This window comes from Ascidiella aspersa, chromosome 4 (genome assembly GCF_963924565.1).
Source record: "Ascidiella aspersa chromosome 4, kaAscAspe10.2, whole genome shotgun sequence".
Classification (NCBI taxonomy): domain Eukaryota; kingdom Metazoa; phylum Chordata; class Ascidiacea; order Phlebobranchia; family Ascidiidae; genus Ascidiella; species Ascidiella aspersa.
In genome coordinates this window covers 22,251,338-22,269,660 of record NC_139450.1, presented here as the reverse complement: position 1 = coordinate 22,269,660, position 18,323 = coordinate 22,251,338, and the positions used below count along the sequence as shown (strand labels likewise).

The 18,323-nt window shown below is 35.0% G+C and overlaps 2 protein-coding genes across 3 annotated transcripts; both read right to left on the bottom strand.

Annotated features, from left to right (window-relative positions):
* Positions 1–440: 440 nt before the first annotated feature.
* LOC146148676 (high affinity copper uptake protein 1-like) lies at positions 441–1,712 on the bottom strand. Its single transcript, XM_083387497.1, has 4 exons — positions 1,559–1,712; positions 1,294–1,464; positions 752–834; positions 441–665 (listed from the first exon to the last, which is right to left on the bottom strand). The coding sequence occupies exons 1-4, from the start codon at positions 1,577–1,579 to the stop codon at positions 488–490; spliced, it is 453 nt and encodes a 150-aa protein (XP_083243623.1). The 5' UTR covers positions 1,580–1,712; the 3' UTR covers positions 441–487.
* Positions 1,713–6,974: 5,262 nt separating this feature from the next.
* On the bottom strand, positions 6,975–17,609 carry LOC146148675 (glutamine-dependent NAD(+) synthetase-like). 2 transcript variants are annotated; one of them, XM_083386559.1, is made up of 13 exons: positions 17,402–17,609; positions 17,163–17,318; positions 14,940–15,033; positions 14,588–14,768; positions 14,310–14,519; positions 13,791–14,081; positions 13,173–13,321; positions 12,324–12,516; positions 11,656–11,772; positions 11,434–11,591; positions 11,209–11,360; positions 10,890–11,050; positions 6,977–8,367 (listed from the first exon to the last, which is right to left on the bottom strand). In XM_083386559.1, the coding sequence occupies exons 1-13, from the start codon at positions 17,603–17,605 to the stop codon at positions 8,304–8,306; spliced, it is 2,130 nt and encodes a 709-aa protein (XP_083242685.1). In that variant the 5' UTR covers positions 17,606–17,609; the 3' UTR covers positions 6,977–8,303. The 2 variants fall into 2 exon arrangements, with proteins under 2 accessions (XP_083242686.1, XP_083242685.1); XM_083386560.1 differs by lacking the exon at positions 17,402–17,609 and having other exon boundaries at positions 6,975–8,367; positions 14,704–14,768; positions 17,163–17,303.
* Between the last annotated feature and the right edge of the window lie 714 nt (positions 17,610–18,323).

The following is an 18,323-nucleotide window of genomic DNA, read 5'->3' as shown; positions in this document are numbered from 1 at the left end:
ACTGGGAAATCTAGAACAAGCATTTGTCAAGTGAAAAGTGTTTTAGCTTAGAAGTTGCAAGAAGGAAATCGTTTTGGTTTATGTAATATGGCACGCCATGTCGTTTCTTTCTTTGTTTCGATATTTATTGTGCAGACTTTTATGTATTGCATAATAGCAACAAAAATATTGTGATTTGGAAGTACGTTACTTCGAAGGAGGGTGGTCCATAATAGGGCAGTTGGTTTCATTTTGTTCTACCAGATGATATCTGTTATTGGGCTCTTATCGCATTGCCACAAGTTACAATGGTTACATTTGTACGCAACCCGCGATTAAGTATGCTTCTCACATTAGGTGTTGTCAAGGCCTGCTATTGACTCTTATAAGATGTGGTGGCAAAAATTATCGAAACCCTCAGTAAAGAAGAATCAGTGCGTTTATCCAAAACACAAAGTTGCAAGTGTTAACAATAATACTTTATTTACAACAACAAATCTTTCGGTATTCAACCTGAAGGACAAATCCAGGCAAACATAAAATATCCAAAGGCTGAACCAAGTGAAACGTAAATGGCAAGCCAAGCGTTGTAAGTCATGTAGATCATGACGAGCCATATGCCAAGGGTTGTTTGCAGTATTTCAAGCATACTCTGAAGAAAGTGGTATCGATTGAACACGTGAGCACTGTTGAAAGCAAAAACCAAATTAAATATACTGCTAAGTTCTTAAGAACACATATCCAGCATCTAGTCCAATTACACCAAACCCACATAATGTATGACGCTCTTTTTAGTCGATAGCCTTCAATTTGAAACTGTTTAACCGGAATCATGTGTCGTCTACATTGGCGACTCTAAAAATAACACAAATCAAAAGTTGTTTGTAAGAATACTATATGGTGGTTTCGGTGCCGACCCGCCGAAACTATACAGGAACTTTAGGCATGGTTTTCGATCCAACGCACCGATTTTGAGATAAAAGCAAATTATCAAAATAAGTATGTTAAGAACTGGAAGGAACCAAACTTATTGAATATTGGCCTTAAGGCCTGAAAAAATGTTAACGTCTATTTCATTTGTTTGGTCTATTAAGGCATTGTAACATTTAGTATCGAATCGGATACTTTTTGTCCAAATTGTACGGTATCTTTATTGGAATAAAATTTCTCATTTTTATTAATTTTGTTGTTTCGTGTGCATCTTCAGTAAAAGTGGAAAATTTTGGCGCATTGGAACAATACGTTTGCTACCCGTGACATAAAAAAGTTATTTTAAATGTTTTTGCTAATTGCCAATATTTACGGTCAGCTTACCGCACGCTTTCTTAACCAAGCTCGAAGTACTTTAAATCCTTGATAGGATGCGGCCATGATGAAGACCCTGGCACAAGACCACATTAATTCTCTCTCCGTATCCACGAACCATTCAAAAAACATAACGTGGAATGGAAGTCCAAACGTGAAATAAGGTAATCCAGACAATTGCTGCAAAACATAAACTACTTTGAAGCGTAATGTTAACTTTTATCTCGTGCAATTGCGGTGCTATGAAAAAGGATATAAATATCAATCCACTTACTGTGCCATTGCTAGTAGTCATTTTCGTTTTCCGTTTCTCTGTCAATTGACTCGTGAAAATTTCCAATAAGTTTAAAGAACCTCGACTTCGCCTTATAAAGCTTCGCTATTTTTCATTTTTCTTGGCCATTTTTTCTCGTTTAAAAAACGGTTGAAGTAGTCAAAAATATGTTGTGATGTGAAAGGGATTTACTTGTCACGGAACTGGAAAGACAGACCCTCGGGAAAAAAGGGTGTCATTTCTCAATTCCAGTCAAACTGTTTTCGCACGACCGTAACCAATGTGGACGTAAGGACTATACGCCGATGTGCCCGTTTCTGATGTTTTTACTAACAAAAAAGGCCATAGCGTGAGAGCTGCGATGAGTTTGCGTGACCTCGCTCTAACTCCACACGCTATCATTTGTTTGTCGGTTAAGCGAAAAACAAACCAGAAAAGATACGAATGAATGCACGTCAACAGCCCTGCCCATAGGATCCATGGCACGCGAACCTTGGGAAAAGGACCTTCAATTTACGTTACCATTGCTTTGTTATATGTTGTTTTAACACACGATTACATCCAAACAAAAACTGGCGACCAAAAAAATTTAAGGTTAGGTTCAAAGAAGAAGAGGTATAGCCCTACTGGGCCTAATTATATAACGTAAATCTTTGTTTAGCGCTGCGCTCGGATCTTGTTTTTACTGTTATTTAAGATTTCGTGCATATCTTGGAAATGCCAAAAATAGAAATTTTGCAAAATAACTTAGTATATTTGACTTCATTTTGTTGTGAATCCATCGCCTTTTGCATAATAGTCTACGTAACACCCAGAGTTAAGAGTTAAACGGCCATATTGAATTTAGAGCATAGCTAGATACGATAAAAATTGTCGCGTTTTGCTAAAGAATATTTCTCAGACGTATTTTTATTCTTGTCAACTAAGAAAAAACAAAAATGAAACATATAGCATGGCAAGTAAATAATTTTACGTGCAAAAATGAAAATAAAATGGCTCAGTGAAAAAAAAATAAAAAAGTTTTTATGAAATCATCAAATTTCAATTAAAAAGTCATTTGACTTATAATGCTCTACGTCAGGGGCGGGCAATAGGTATACGGCCCGCGGGCCGGACCCGGCGACTGGAATTTGAGCGGCCCGCAGACAGTTTCCGGTCTTACATGATAATGTAGCTCACGACCGCAGTCTGCCGCAATCCCTCACTACTTGCTTACTACGTCAAATAATAGTGACTGTTAGTTATTCTTTAGTTCAGAGGTCGGCAACCTTTCGATAGTTGCGGGCCAAACCAAACTCAGCAAGTTCTCGGCGGGCTGTAATAAATTTAACAAATTTGTTATAGAAACGCGTGGCTTTTAAACACTCTTAATCAGGGTTGGACTTAAATGTTTTTCATACTAAGTAGAAACGCGCGAAGAGCGAAAAAAGCGTTCGTTTGGTATAGATTGGAAAACCTTTTAATTTACAAGAAGACGTAGCGCCGCATTGTACACACGCAAAAAAATATGCACATATTTCATATACTCATGTTTTTGTATGTTAATCATAAATACGGAATACGTCAGAAAAAAGGCTTAGAGAAACTTGCATTTTAGATAGTTCCAAGCTACGAATAGTTTCAACTTATAGTTTTCATTGGCTCTGTCCTTTTGTCTGAGAAGAACTCGCTCAAAAGTAAAATAAAGTTCAAAGTAAAACAAGATTTGCGCGAAGCGCGAAATTTTCTTGACTTTTCGTAAGGTTAAAATAGAAAAAACTATGAGGCATGACTTTGTGTCCAGTTTGAAAAAGAAATCACGGGCCGGATGTTTTTCAGTGGCGCGAGTCGTAGGTTGCCGACCCCTGCTTTAGTTCTTTGTTTTCTTTGTGTTTTCAAATTCATTGTTTTGAGTAAAAATTAGATTTAGAATTTACGATAAATATTATGCCATGTATTTTGCCAAGAAACTTAGAGTTGACAAGGAGTGTCGCAAATTGAAAGAATGTGATGCCCAAATACTTTCGTCTCTCAATTCGACAAAAAAGCAGTATGTTTGCTGTGCAATGAAAGGTTTGCCGTGTTTAAAGAGCAGTGTTGTAAACAAGTCATTTTGAAATGACTTAAGTCCCAGTCAAGTTATTTGTAAAATAACTTAAGTCCAAGTCAAGTCTTTTTGAATAAATAACAAGTCAAGTCCCAGTCCATGTCATCGGTTGCGCAAGTCAAGTCCCAGTCAAGTCATAATTAGAGCAAGTCAACTTCAAGTCACGTCCTTGTCGTAAAAATAAAACGTTGAACTATTGGAATTTTTAAACTCGTACGATTAGGAGCAATAACTAATCTAAAAAATGAACTTATAGCAAGCAAATTGTTTTATGTGGAAACATTTGGATAAATAGCTCAATTTTATTAAAAAAAGACTTACAGAAAGCACTTCAATTCAGCCTAAGTCATTTGCCCGAAAGACTTAAGTCAAGTCAAGTCATTTGGCCCAAATGACTTAAGTCAAGTCAAGTTGTTTGAAAACAGTGACTTAAGTGCACTTAAGTCAAGTCATTGACTTAAGTCATTACAACACTGTTAAAGATTACAACAAAATACGATTTATTCCTTGTATAGTTAGATAAATACACGATTAATGTGTCGATTCAGGAATCCGGCCCGCCAAGTAGGCTACTTCATTTACTATATCCGGTCCGCTGACTGGAGAAGTTGCCCGCCCCTGCTCTACGTCCAAAGTAAGCACTGCACAAGGCCCCGAATTGGTAGATTTTTGTAAATCATATATTGAAATGCTAAAGCAGGGGTCGGCAACCGTTTTTTCACTGCGGGCCGGTTAAAAACTAAGATTTTATAACGGACCGACCTTAAAAAGCAAATTTTCAGTAAAGGAAATTAATTACAACTTTTTTTTAATGAGAACTTTGAGCTTGTTTTGCCGCAACGATATGCTCTCACCTAGGAATTATTGAACTTAATTATTGAAACCCGCGATGTGCCCCTCACATTCTGGCAAGACCTTTATTCAAAACATTCAAAACATTTTCGGAACGGCATTTACCTAAAAGGTAAACTGAGGTAAAAAGCCATATAAAAAATTATTATGTATATCAATATTATCATGTCAATTAAACTGAGCGGAAGTTTTACACACTGTCGCTGAGAGTTCGATTATGGTTGCAGGCTGTAAGTACTATTGCATATCATAAAACAGCATTCAAACAAACTTTAGAAGTCAAATATTAATGGCTCATTATAAACGTTTGCGAATCACCATTGTATACCTTTTCGTACTGGTGCACCCCATGCATATTTTTGTGCACCTTAGGGTGCACTGTGTACACCGCTTGAAGAGCACTACTATAAAGCTCCAGTAATAATTTTCGGTTAGCAAGCATTTGATTTTTGTGGATGACACAATGATTGGCCTCGCACTCTGGCGTGACCTTCTTTATCCGAACTGTCAAACCAGACAGACGGACAATCATGACTGTAGTGCCATTCGTGCATATACCGAAACAAAAAGACCGGACAGGTAACGAAAGCCTCGCGGACCGGCTGTTGCCGACCCCTGTGCTAAGTTACAAACACTTTTGTACTTTGGAAGCTACCTTAATACTCAATCCAGCATATTTTTCAAACTTTGCAATTTTTGCCCTTTGACAAAATAAATGTAATCACAAAATGTAATGAAACATATATGTTCTCTTTTTTATCGTAGAAAGCACGCACGCTGCGAAAGTGAATATATTTATTTAGTTAACCAAGGCGTTGTATTATTAACTGTTCCGGTGTATATATTTACTAAAAGAAGCAAAACACGGGCATGCGCCATCACTCTAAAATAATATTTTATGACTATTTTGAACCTTGGAGCAAAAATCGTTCGCTTGTTTATCCCATTTGGCTGGGTAGCGTTTGAGTAAATATTTTTACCCATAAAGTCACGGTGCATACCATCACGCTCTTTCAATGCCTTTGCGACAGGTTTTTCGGTCATTGTTACCTCGCCCTATACTTAATGACGTACGGCTTGAGACCGCCCAGGCGAGTAGAACCTAAATATACAAAGTAAAAAACGCGCGCCTTCTCCTGTTGCTCCGTTTTCTATTAAGAAATCAGAGGGGCGTCAACGAAAAATAAACACATGCAACAAGTACCAACTACTAAAATCTGTCCAAACCAGGGTAGGCTACACGTTTCTGTTCATACAATCAAAATAACTATATAGCAGTGTTTCTTAACCTTTTTTAGTCGGGGCGCACCTAGAGGCATTTGAAAACGTGGCGGCGCACTTGCGAGCGAAACGAGCTCGACATTTTTGAGGCGTACCTGTATTTCTCTTAAATCGCTTGCATTTTTTTATTATATGGGCTTTATAGTTGCATATCTTTAAAGAGATTCCAGCCTTGAGACCAAAATAAGAACAACATTAACTTCGGAATAAAAGACAGTTTGAAATAGGGCGTAAGGATACCTCGTAATAATGACGAAATCGGAATCAGACCTAAAAGGACAAAATAAGGCCCGATACAACCTTTATTTAACCCAAACACCATCCATAACTATCGCTAACTCCCCGAATATTTCTAACCCTAACCCAATTGCTAACGCCACCAACAATCCGCCCATAAGCTCAAACAGGGGCAAAAAAATCCGGCGTCCAAAAACAGCGGCGTCCAAATGTCGACAGCAAACGGTCAATGCCAAACAGGTGCCCCCAATCAACCCACAGTCTTTGGCGTCATTTGGTCAATTTAAGTCTTTTTCCGATTAATTTTGGGCTTAGTTGTACATGTTTAGGTCTTATCTAGACTATTTTAGACCTTATTCTGTCGTGGTCATAACTGCGAATTTGGCGTTATTATGTCGGTGGTCTTCTAGGACTGGTATTATAGATTATCTGATTTAGATAATTGTTGCTTTGTAGGTCGTATTGTATTTTCTACTTGAAAGTATTGCGGAATCAATGAGCTAAGCTTAATAGGAAAGTAAAAATACATGTTTGATATGTTAAATTATTTTTTCCTTTTGCTCGCGGCGAACTTGGCAGCCTTCCATGGCGCACCAGTTCGCCGCGGCGCACCGGTTGAGAAGCGCTGCTATATAGACTAGCAAAAAAATAGCAAGATACTTTTCAATTTTAGGAAATACAAATAAGTTACATAGTGAACTCAAGAAAGTTAAAAAAAAGTTTATGGTGAGTTAGGCCTATATAGCAGTATTATACAGACATACCGGTAAGGTAAAGAACACTACAACATTTTGTACTTCTTTTTAGTTAGATGAAAATTCCTTATATAATTGATTTTATGTGTCAAGGGCAGGGGTTCTTAAACTTTTTAGTTCGCTCCCTCCTTAGCATAACTTAGCGAAACTCGCGTCCCTTTCCAAATATTGTTTATGTTTCGGAGTCAAAAAGCCCATGTGCGTACAGTTACACTGCAACTTTAAATGTAGAATGATCTTCATAGCCTACAAGCAGTGCGTTTTCATGTCAATATTAACATTGCTTAGTGAAATATGTCGCTTAAATGCTAAAAGTGTGAAACGATGCAAAATACGTTTGATATCTGTGGCTTTCTTTAGCCAAACATTAGTTTGACATTCTAATCACGTAAATCGGGATCTACAGCTGATAACGTTGTTTGTTATGTCACAATTATGTACTGTATTACAATAAGTTGCAAACGAAAATTATGCAAGATCACAATAAAATGTTAGGTGAAAGGTATTTTAAGTCCATTATGTGGAGTTGACGTCCATTATTTTTAGTCATACGAGCAACATAGCGCCAATTTTAAGTTTCAAGTTGATTCGTAATAAAATGTATCTTGTACGTAATTTCCACCGTTTAAAAATCTCGCTATAAAATTAAAAGCTTCACCCTCCAAAGTATAAGCCACTGAAGACGGAACAAACAAGACCCACATATGACATAGTCAAGATGACTTAATGGAAACAACAGTGAAAGCCTACTAGAGGGCAGTTTGAGTCCAAAATGTAGGGTTGGGGCGCATGTCTTTTATGAGTTGGGCCCTAGTGCAAACTCCACTACAATTTTTGCCAATGTAGGGTGTGTAGCACCAAATTTTTAGGTGTGCAATCCAGGTGGTATGCATACGTGGACAAATTCCTATAACAACTTTTTTCCTTCTGATGCAAATTAAACACTATTTTTCTGATATTATTGGGAATGAGTTATGGCAATCCTACCTTAAACGAAATTTATTTTCTGTATTATACGTTTGCTTGTCGCGTTTTTTTCTTTGACTCGACGGCTGCAATTGGCCTGGCGTGTCGACACATTCAGAATTGCTAAACACTGTGATACGGTAACACCTGATGCTTCGAGATAAACTACAATTACACAAAATATCATTCAAAGTAAAAACCTGAACTTACGCTACTACGTTTGGTTTAGTTTTATTAAATTAAAAAAAACACGATATTCATGCCTTTTCGGAACGGCATTAAAAAACGCGAAAACAAAAGTAAAAAATAATCGCTTTAGTCGATTGTTTGACACGTATTAAGTATTTAGAAAAAAATGCCTAAACGACATCATAGATCTTCGTTTCAGACCTCGAGTTGCCTCAAATAAATGATAAAAAAAGATATACCTCCTGTCACAATGTCGCTGAGGTTTGAGTAATGCAATGCATAGTTTACTTTTATTAAATATTTTACGTCATTATTCAGCTACTTAGGCTTAAAATTAAAAAAAAAAACAGAACGGTAAGAAATCGGTGTTGGATCTGTCTCACTCAACAGTTGTATCTGGAGTTTGTGGTCGTTCAAGTCTTGAAGCTTGTTGATCAATTTTTCTGTTTTAAATATTTTCATTATATTACATATAGGCCTACTGTAAGCAGAACAAATGATAGTATTTCCAACATGTCCCATACAGATGCACAATTTTACAGGACGCTATAAAATTGCCAAATATGACTAAATATGACATTCAATATCAGTAGTCGGCAACCTTTTCCTAATCGCGGACCTAACCTAAAATAAAAAAGGTCTCCGTGAGCCTAACATTTTAAGTGACTATCTGTTGTTAACATTTTTGCCATTAAAAAAAGGTATACTCACACGAACATTATAGATAGAGTAAAATTCGCGTGCAGCCCCAAAAAATTGCATTTGCGTTGTTAAAATATCCAAAAAATACGGGAATGTCCTCGTGTCCAGTATGAAAAAACGGCGGCGAGCCAAATGATTTACATTGGCGCGACGGTAGTTGCCGACCACTGTGCTAGATGTTTGTTTGGCTGTTTATACGAAACAACACCTGTTTATTTTACGTATACAACGATGTAAATGAGCATTAAAACCTACTTAAACATATATGTTTGTTCAACTCGGAATTAAAATTAAACCAAAGCACGTGTAAGGATAAAGAGAAGGCACCTTTTCATATTACACGTCAACACATCACTTCTGGAATAAAAGCTTAGAAAACCAAGTGCTGCGTGATTATAATAAGGTCGTCTCGGTATTCGAGCCTGCCTCTTTAACATCAGAACAACTTTTACTACATCTATCTACAGATAGCCAGATGAGTTTTTTTCTCGTTAACAATTTCTCACTCAAGGAAGCATTTGTTTAATTGTTTTGAGGTTAAGAGTTATATGAGCGGACTTGAGTTAAACCCAGTGTTGTAATGACTTAAGTCAATGAACTGACTTAAGTACACTTATTTTTAACCCAAGTCATTTGTCCAAAATACTTAAGTTAAGTCAGGTCATTGAAAACAGTGACTTAAGTATTTTGGACAAATGACTTGGGTTAAAAATAAGCAGTTTCTTTTTGCATTTTTTTCTAAAATTGGGTTATGGATCCTAATTTTTGCAAGTACAACATGTTTCTTTTCTATATGTTGCGTTTATGTTATTTTTTATTTGAGTTATTGCTCATAATAATCGAACGAGTTTATCAATGTTAATAGTTTAAAGTTTTATTTTTAAGACAAGCACTTGACTTTAGGTTGACTTGCTCTAATTATGACTTGAGTTGGTCAACCGGTTACTTGGACCGGGAAACCGGTTACTTGGATTTCAAAATGACTTGTTTGCAACACTGATTAAACGTAACACACAATCAACAAATACGTCGCAAAACTATTTTTTGTAATATCGCAACAAATCCATGTGACCGATCAAGCAACAGGTAAAACATTGCCCACACATTCGTTGAAATATTCACTAAATAAAAACAATCGAGCAAGAGCACATGTCACACCCAATGTGTTATACTAAATTTCTGTTCATTTTTAGCGCTGTAGTTGTGTTTTACTTATGTGCGCAAGATCAACAAACTTTACCAAATGCGTAGTGAAAAAAAAAAGTTTGGGAACCAGTGGCGTACACAAACACAACGATCTAATAAATAAACGACCAGTCCAGCACAACCATCTTGGTTAGGCAGTACAAATATCGAAAATTACTAACGCGAAAAAGACTCGCTGCTTATGTTGGTCTTTTGTTCTTGAGGCAGGCTCACATATCAACACAGTTTCATTATGTTTACGCAGAATTTCATTTGTCAAGCTGTAATTTATTCTGGTATCCGTTTACGTTAAAGAATTTAATCACACTTTGGTCGATATCTGATTACGTTTAACTCTAGCCTACGCATTTGTTATCCCTATTGTAAGGATAAAAATGGCCAATCTACAGGCCAAATGGAACAAGTGTATCTCAAATACAACACAAAAATTGTTAACAAAATTATAGGTACTAGAGGAAATACCAGGGTGTCCGGGTTAAGCAGGGTATTTTCTAGTTTAAGTACCTGAATGTGTGGCCTAAACATTTGCGTGAAAAAATGCAAATTAATCAACTAGTGTTGTTATTATGGACCACCCACGTTGCTAAAACACCCGTTCGTTTATTTAAATACTCATTTAGGGCTTGGTAATGATTAATACTTATGCTGACAGGCATTTGTTTCCAAAAAAATCAGACAGCGCTAAAGAAGGACAAACTATTCAACATTCATGTAAAGATAAATATCAGCAATCGGTGTTAAAAAGCTGGAATTAATATTAATATTTTATGTTTTTTATTCAAATTATACATTTCTGGTGTTATTTTAAGTACACGAACCTGGCTAAAAGTGTTTACATATTGATTTAACGCAGCGCGCACTAGTATAAATACAATATGTTAATAGATATGTATATAAATACAGTTCAAAAATGCTCTTCAGACACAAAAACAAAATTATCCAATTTTAGTTCTGTAGATCTTGTTTTGGTTTAGCAATATTTTTGAACAACATGCTATTTAAATTTTGTATATGATTTTTACTAATTTTAGAGTATTTTACGGCAAATATTACACACCTGAACTGCCAACTCCACTTGCTATTGTATAAAAAGGGACGTAAGTCAAATCGGTTATCTTCTGGACTGTAGTTTTCAGCATGCATAGCAGGTGTCACTGTTGTCATTTTGTGACGATTTATTGAATAGTTGAAGAAAAAATGTTTCACTTTTTGTGCCACCTTAAAGCAATTTTAACATTAGAATTGGTAAAATGCTGTATCGTTTGATATTTTGCTGGTTTTTTATTAACAAATAACACATAAAGACCCCCAACGCAATCTTGGTGATCCCTTAGGGGTTAGGAACCACTGCTTGAATGTAGGCTGGCCTTACAAACCTGCAGTGGTGAACAACAATGTTGCCATAAATGGATCAATTTACTGAACATGCCATAGGGTCCACACTTGGCTATTTTCCTCATTCGACCGAACGTGGCTAGCTCATCATAAGTCATTCCCATGTCGTCCTCATCAGTTTGGGTAACTTGTCCTAAAGAGTAAAACCAAATAATATGCCACAGTGAAATAACATTTTTTCAGCTTAAAAAAGGCAATGTAATGACCATCAGTAAGGGGCTCTAACTCGGCAGTTGGAGGAGCTTTGATGATTTCTCCAAGTGGATAAATGCCGTGCTTCTCCGCAAAATAAACAATAAATGATTTAAGATCCACTTTGCTTATTCCACCAATTGGGTTGATATCAGCACTTGAACAGTCATACCTAGACAATTTAAACAAGTCTTATATGAGAGATCAAATTAAAGCACACGGTATCATGTACTTACTTTGTGAAATACCCACGTAGACATTCATCAACATTTGATGAACCCAACACTAAAAGCAATCCAGGATCGCCTTTAACCCACTGAATCAACTGGGCAAAAAGATACGCAAGTACCATTCTAAAAAGATAAACATTTATATATATATATACGTTTTTTGCTGTGTTAAGTACAAAATACTACAAAAGTAGAAAATACCCAGAAAAAACGAAAAAAAAAAAAAAAAAAAAAAAAAAAAGTTTTAGAAATAGAAATAAAAAAATTTTTTTTTAAGTACAATGTCAAACCAGAATTAAGGTAATCAAACCTAAATATGTCAATTATAATGATGGGTAATTTAAGCCAATAATTTATTTTAAAACACATAAAATTTGCAATGCTCTTTATATATACATTTGGCAAGTTTGACTAAGTTCCTGTCGTTTCCTGTCCAGAATAATTTATAGTACTACTTGAAATGTGTTACAATTTATTAAGACATACATCTGATGTGCATTTTTAGGCTATAAATTTGTGCTATTTGAGACACAAGGTTATATTTAAATTACTATTAATACACTTGATATACTACATACTTGTATTTGATGAAAACCTGAAGAGTAAGTACTACATTCTAAAAGTCTTGGCAATATACTTTGAATTTCCTTATTTTTTAGAATATTTTAAGTAACCTGATTCTAGCTTGTATGTTTTGAAGTGCTGCATTTTCTTTATGTGTTCCACCATGAGCTTTAAATTTTGGGATAAATCCAGAGAATGTAGAAAAAACCTTCAGAAGAGCATTGACCACTGTATCAATACTTAACTCAATGTGGTATGAACCAATCCGATGAGCCAGGTCATGTGCACGTTTTTTAGTTGCATCTATGTAAAAGAGGTTAAAATTTTTGCAGCTGAAATTATTATTACATGTAATTAACATGTAAGTTTGTTTTTAACATGTAAGTGAATAAATTCTGGAAAAATGCAACACTGGTTACATTTTACGCAAGACTCCTGTTGATCATGTCATAATATATTTTACTTTATCTAAGAGGCAACATTACTTTGAAACTATCCATTAAATTTCCTCATAGGGTGAATTTACTACCTTTAATTAGATCATTAAAACATTGCCAAAAGACTATGTTACAAATTTACCTTTATATTTTCATACTTTATATTTTCACACAAAAATTAGTATAATCAGATTTAGCCTAGGCAAGGCCATGAATTTCATTTAGTAAAAGGCTTCAACACAAGCTCCCAGAAACACAAGCCCCCTTTCGAGGTGAGGTGGATTTTAAATAAACATTGAACTTAGTTTGACAATTTGCATTTATAAGTCAAATCACAGCTAGATGGTAAATTTGCTGAAATACACCAAATATTAAACAGAGTAACTACATCACAATAAAATCGTGCCAGATCTTTATGACTTCAGGTAAAAAACAAATAAAAATTAATTTTGAAACATTACTATTTGCCCTTCTAGCAACTGTGATCTGCAGAAACTGCTTTATACATACTTAATTTATTACCTGATGAGTTTTCACTTGCCATGTAGCATGTGGTCAGTAACAGTTTACAAAGGGTTTCTGGAGTGGAGCATTCAAATTTTTCATTGCTTAACACTTTTCGAAGATCGGACAATACACCAAAGTTACCTGAATGAACTTCTTGACATACCCTACAAACACAATAATGTACAAAATATAATAAATAAAGGTTAAGTATATTTTAAATTGTATATCTAAATTCAAATACATTTTTGATTGTGTATAATATTGAATCACACGGAGGGTTTTTTAAGAACAGGGGTTGTTAAACTTTGCGAGACCAAAAATGGGGCAAAAAGAGACATTCTTATGAGAAAAGTTTAATATACAATAAATAAAAAAAGTAATTTTCTCAGAGACTCGTTGCACCCCCTTGCTAACCCTTTATGTACCACCAGTTTAGGAACCCCTGATTTAGAATGTTTCTACAAGAAAATACAAGACTATTACGTAGCAAAGAGCAAATTCAAGGCTATGCAGTTGATAAGATTTAATTTTTTTGCGCAGAAACTCTTCATTTTTTTTATATGAAAACTGATGAAATAAGTAAAATGTCACAAAACAAAATTATATAAAACTAAAATTAATGTAAAACTTAACATGTTGCACATTGAAAAGACAATACAAGCAACAGATGAGCTGTCAACCCCTCCGCTAAGGGGCAAAAAGAAACCAGATTGTCCACTTTTTCGCAAATAATCCCATAGCCAACATGCAGGAGCTTTTTCTATTTCCTCTTCAGGCGTAAAAAAATTCCACAATATAGGAGGTGATGTATCAATCCTAAGGTTTTCCAGTTCACCTTGGTAGGACAATGAAAACTTAGGCAAAGAAATACTTGGATAGGCATCTTCTTTAGCAGCCCTCATGCTACTACTTGAACGTCCCATTCTAAAATATATTAAAACATAAATTAAAAAAAGTTATACTGTAGATTGATGGTGCAATGAACCAATTATAAATACAATTCATGTGAATCAATATAATCGTTTTAATTTCCTAATGCAAAAATTTACAAATAATGTTTAAACTCAATTAGGCTAAGCAATTTTGCTTTTAAACTAAAAGACAGAAAATTAAAAAAAGTTACTAGCTATACAATTGAAAAAAAAGATTTACCTGTACATTCTAACTTCTTCAAGATCAATGATGGCTAAGTTAACCTCAACATTTTTCATAGAAAATGAAGAACCCTGAACCAGAATTTTCCCATTAATTGCAATCATTGAACAACCATCATAAAACAGCCTTCCACCATCACATCCAATCTGATTGCAAAGCAGGTAAACTCCACCAATTTTCGTTGTAGCATTTTGGACTAAGTTTACCCTGCATGTTATTGAAAAAACAATTGTTTCAAACAAAAAAACTCAATATTACAAATATTAAACCGAAACCTAATATCAGCCTTTCTTAGATTAAAGTGACTTCCACTTGCATTGGTGAAAATCTCAACACCATTAAAAGATTGTGAAACATGAGATGAATCTGATGTCCAAAGTTCCTCACATACCTCGCTGCCAATGCAAGTATCACTGGTAGATATAACAGCATCCCCAAATGGCACAGATGTTTGTCCTTAACACAGAGAAATACTATTTGCATAGGAGGTTGAAACATTGCATAATGAAAAACTAGAGGTACAATATTTCTGTAAATTTTATATCACTTTTAAGTCACAAGTATTTAAATGCAATTATGAAAGGCCTACATACACTTAACATTTTCCAAAATAAAACACCAAATAACCTGTAAGTTTTTGTAGAAAGTATGGCAACAGACAATATTCAAATGTTTTTTTCTTTTGCCAAGGGACAAACCAGCGAAGCTCTCTGAAGTTTCCCTTAATTAAAGTAAAATAAACAATAAAAATTAGTATATTCCTTTCCGATTTTTTTTTGTGTATAAATAGCATTTAATTAAATATAAGGGTAGATCTTTCACATTAAAAAAAAGGCATAGATGTAATTTTTGCTCTTTCTATCCTGAATAACAATTGTGGTTGTAATGTGTAGCAAATTTGGTGTATATAATAACAGCATGTAATACATTCTGGCAATATTGATTACTTGTGGCAGTCATTATATCAGGTTTGTAAATAAACAGGTTAGAGACAATAACAAATAGGACTTATGGGTGTTCTTTGATAATGCTTTAATTAAAGAGCAATTGCCCTTCAAAATGCAGTTTTTAGTTGAAAAACAAGACATATAGTACAACATGAGTAAGAAGGTATAAACAGAAAAGGCTGTCAAATACTAACTTACACTTTGTATTTTGTCAACTTACACTTATATTTAACTAAGTTGTAATTGGTTTTAACCCAATAAAATAGATTACCTTAGATCGTTGGCATTATAAATTTTGCTATTGATATTGATATAAGCCAGTTTACTGTTTGCGAGGTGACCATAGTTTGATTTAAATTTGTATGGATTTTTATCTCAAACAACAAAGCTGAATAGATCATTGCAGCATAAACAAGTTGGGCATCCGTATAAAGTTTTGTAGGAAATTGTAATTATATGACATGCAGCACAATGTCAAAACAGAACAAATTGAAGCAAAAGTTAATAATAACGACAAGCCTAATTTTAGATTGGTGGTTTTAAAAAAATGGGTTTACTATTGAATTTTTATAACATGTTTTCTATTATAGATATAATTATGGTTCTTAACTATTTAAAAAATTGTTTTACTGACCAGCAACCCGAGTTTACGCATGATTCTGTACTAAGACAACTAAAGTAATAGTCAATCAAGTAGAATTTTGAATCCAAATTTAAATCATATCTAATTCTAATGTTTATTTCGAGTAATTGGAACCATTATAATTTGTTTGTTTTACCGTGGATGGTTTTGCCTAACTGTACATATGCAAATCGCAAGTTTGGATAAAGGCCTGTTGTAAATGCAACACATTTATACTGCGTGCTTTCAATGGAGCAATGTAGAGTATGGTGTCAGGTTTTGGTTTTCGGGCGATCAAGTACTTTACAATAGCCATTGATATTTTTTCTCTTTTGGCTTTAGTTATTACTTCAGGTTGGCTGATTAGCAAGGGTGCATTCCACAATTGACAATGTACAGTCAAGCCTTCTTACCTTTTTATCGTTAAAAATGTTGAGTTAGGCGCAGCTGTTCCTCACTGTTTGCCCTAATATCTGATGTTGGTGTAACAACAGCATTTTTATTAAATGAATCAGATTCAGAGTGTCATATTTTAGGTAATGATTGTTACAGCAAAATTATTCTCTATAAGCATATTCTACACAACATGTTTAGTGTATAATTGACACAACTTATTTTTCCTTAACCGCAGCTTGCATTTTAGCTGATTGGACACACCACTCAGCGCAGATGTTGCACTAATCGTCGCATAATAACATCCGGTGAAAACCGATCTTCATTTAGGATTGCAGGTGACGAGAGATGCGCTTGCAATTTAACGTACTTCCGTGCATGGAACTTAGGAGAATGCGCTGCTTATAGTCTAAACACGATTCTACCAAAATCAATCGCATATATTACACGGCCTTGGTGTAGTTTTTCGCCTGAAGTTTACAATTGCACACTAACCGTGACGACATTAAAATCAAAATTTATAATGTCATACCGTCACTATTTTATGTCGTCATTATTCAGTAACCCTGCGGAAAATAGGGAAATTCCATAAGTTGATAATTCGGGACCCCCCTTTTTGATTTTCTTGATAGGCCACAAAAGCATGCATCGTTATCAATTAATGCAATAATTGGCATTCAATCTTTGACTTTTACGGCAATTTGTCAGAAATTGCAGTAGGTCTGATGACAGTCCATTAGGTCTGATAACAGTAACACAGTTTTGCTTTATGCGCCCGGGGCGAGTTGCATCTGGATTGGTAAGTGGGCGAGTGCAAAATCCCACCTCTGGAATAAATACACACTTAACTAAAAGACAGACAAGCTGTGGCATCTACATAAATCTTACCTCATTGCAACAAGACATCTTTGGGCGAATTAAAATTATGTCATTGTACATAAAAATAATCCTGCAGTTATATCTCACGGATTTGTGCATCACCGGCATCCCAACATCACAAATCATGTCTTTAGTTTCATTAAGATTCAGCAGTTCAGCCAATATCTTAACAGTATAAATAATTTTAGGCTAAAGTAATGGCTGAAAGTTACAGCAAAAATTAAAATAAAAGATAAACTTAAACATACCTCCCAGCAATGAAGCATTGTGTCACTTTCATAAAAGTGGTCTTCACATCCATAGCCACAAATGGACAATTCTGGTGTCAGACAGTACTTTGCACCATTCTGGTGTGCTTCTGCAATTGCCTGCTTGATATTTTCAAAATTCCCTTGGAAATCAACAGCCCATTGATTTAATGTACAAACAGCCAACTTTACTTTACTACCCATTTTCTAAGCTAAAAATATTTTAACACATAAAATAAATGTATTGTTTACTGTATTTAGGGTAATTAAATATGCAAGTGAGAAGTTCGAAAGTATTTGTCATAACATCTAAATATTGCATGCTAAAATATGTGTTTTCATTCAAGGAGGTAAATTGAAATTTTAGGGGGGTCATTTGAGTTGTTTTAAAATGAACAATGCATGCAGAATAATTGTAAAAGATCAGAGTTAATCATTTTTAACCCTTACCGCTCACAAATATTATAATTGTCAGTGGTGTTGTTACATACAACAAAATAATTTTGTAAAACGCAACAATGCTTCACAATACTTCAAAAAAAATACACAGTATGGGCCAAGAGTTTTCACCTGTTTACATAGCCACTTGAAAGTGGCCCTGGTCATGATTTTACTATAAACATTTTTATTAAAACACCTGTTTTTATCTTGCAATCTAGCTGTATAGCAGTTTTTTTTAATGTGTTAACTGAAGCGTGGCGGGGTTGTAGGGAGCTTTAAGAAGGCTGCTGACCCTGTAGACGAGGGCCGACGGCTGCCTAAGTCTCTTACAAGTTCTTAATCCGACTCCAAAGAAGCAGGCCGCTAGAATACCTGTCCTTAACTTCTTGTACTCTAAGCAAAGACAATCCACTCAGTAGATAGTTGCCCGTAGAGTATATTCACAAATCTCAGAAATACAGCGATAAACAGAGCGGTGATT

Excerpts from the sequence above, each read along its gene's own strand:
- LOC146148675 (XM_083386559.1), bottom strand. The coding sequence starts at position 17,605 with ATGGGTAGTAAAGTAAAGTTGGCTGTTTGTACATTAAATCAATGGGCT. Across the intron at positions 12,517-13,172 it reads GGCAAGTGAAAACTCATCAG|ATGCAACTAAAAAACGTGCA; the intron begins GTAATAAATTAA and ends TCTTTTACATAG. Across the intron at positions 8,368-10,889 it reads AAGTGGAGTTGGCAGTTCAG|AAAAATTGATCAACAAGCTT; the intron begins GTGTGTAATATT and ends TATTTAAAACAG.
- LOC146148676 (XM_083387497.1), bottom strand. The coding sequence starts at position 1,579 with ATGACTACTAGCAATGGCACA. Across the intron at positions 1,465-1,558 it reads TGACTACTAGCAATGGCACA|CAATTGTCTGGATTACCTTA; the intron begins GTAAGTGGATTG and ends TATGTTTTGCAG. Across the intron at positions 835-1,293 it reads CTTGGTTAAGAAAGCGTGCG|AGTCGCCAATGTAGACGACA; the intron begins GTAAGCTGACCG and ends TGTTATTTTTAG.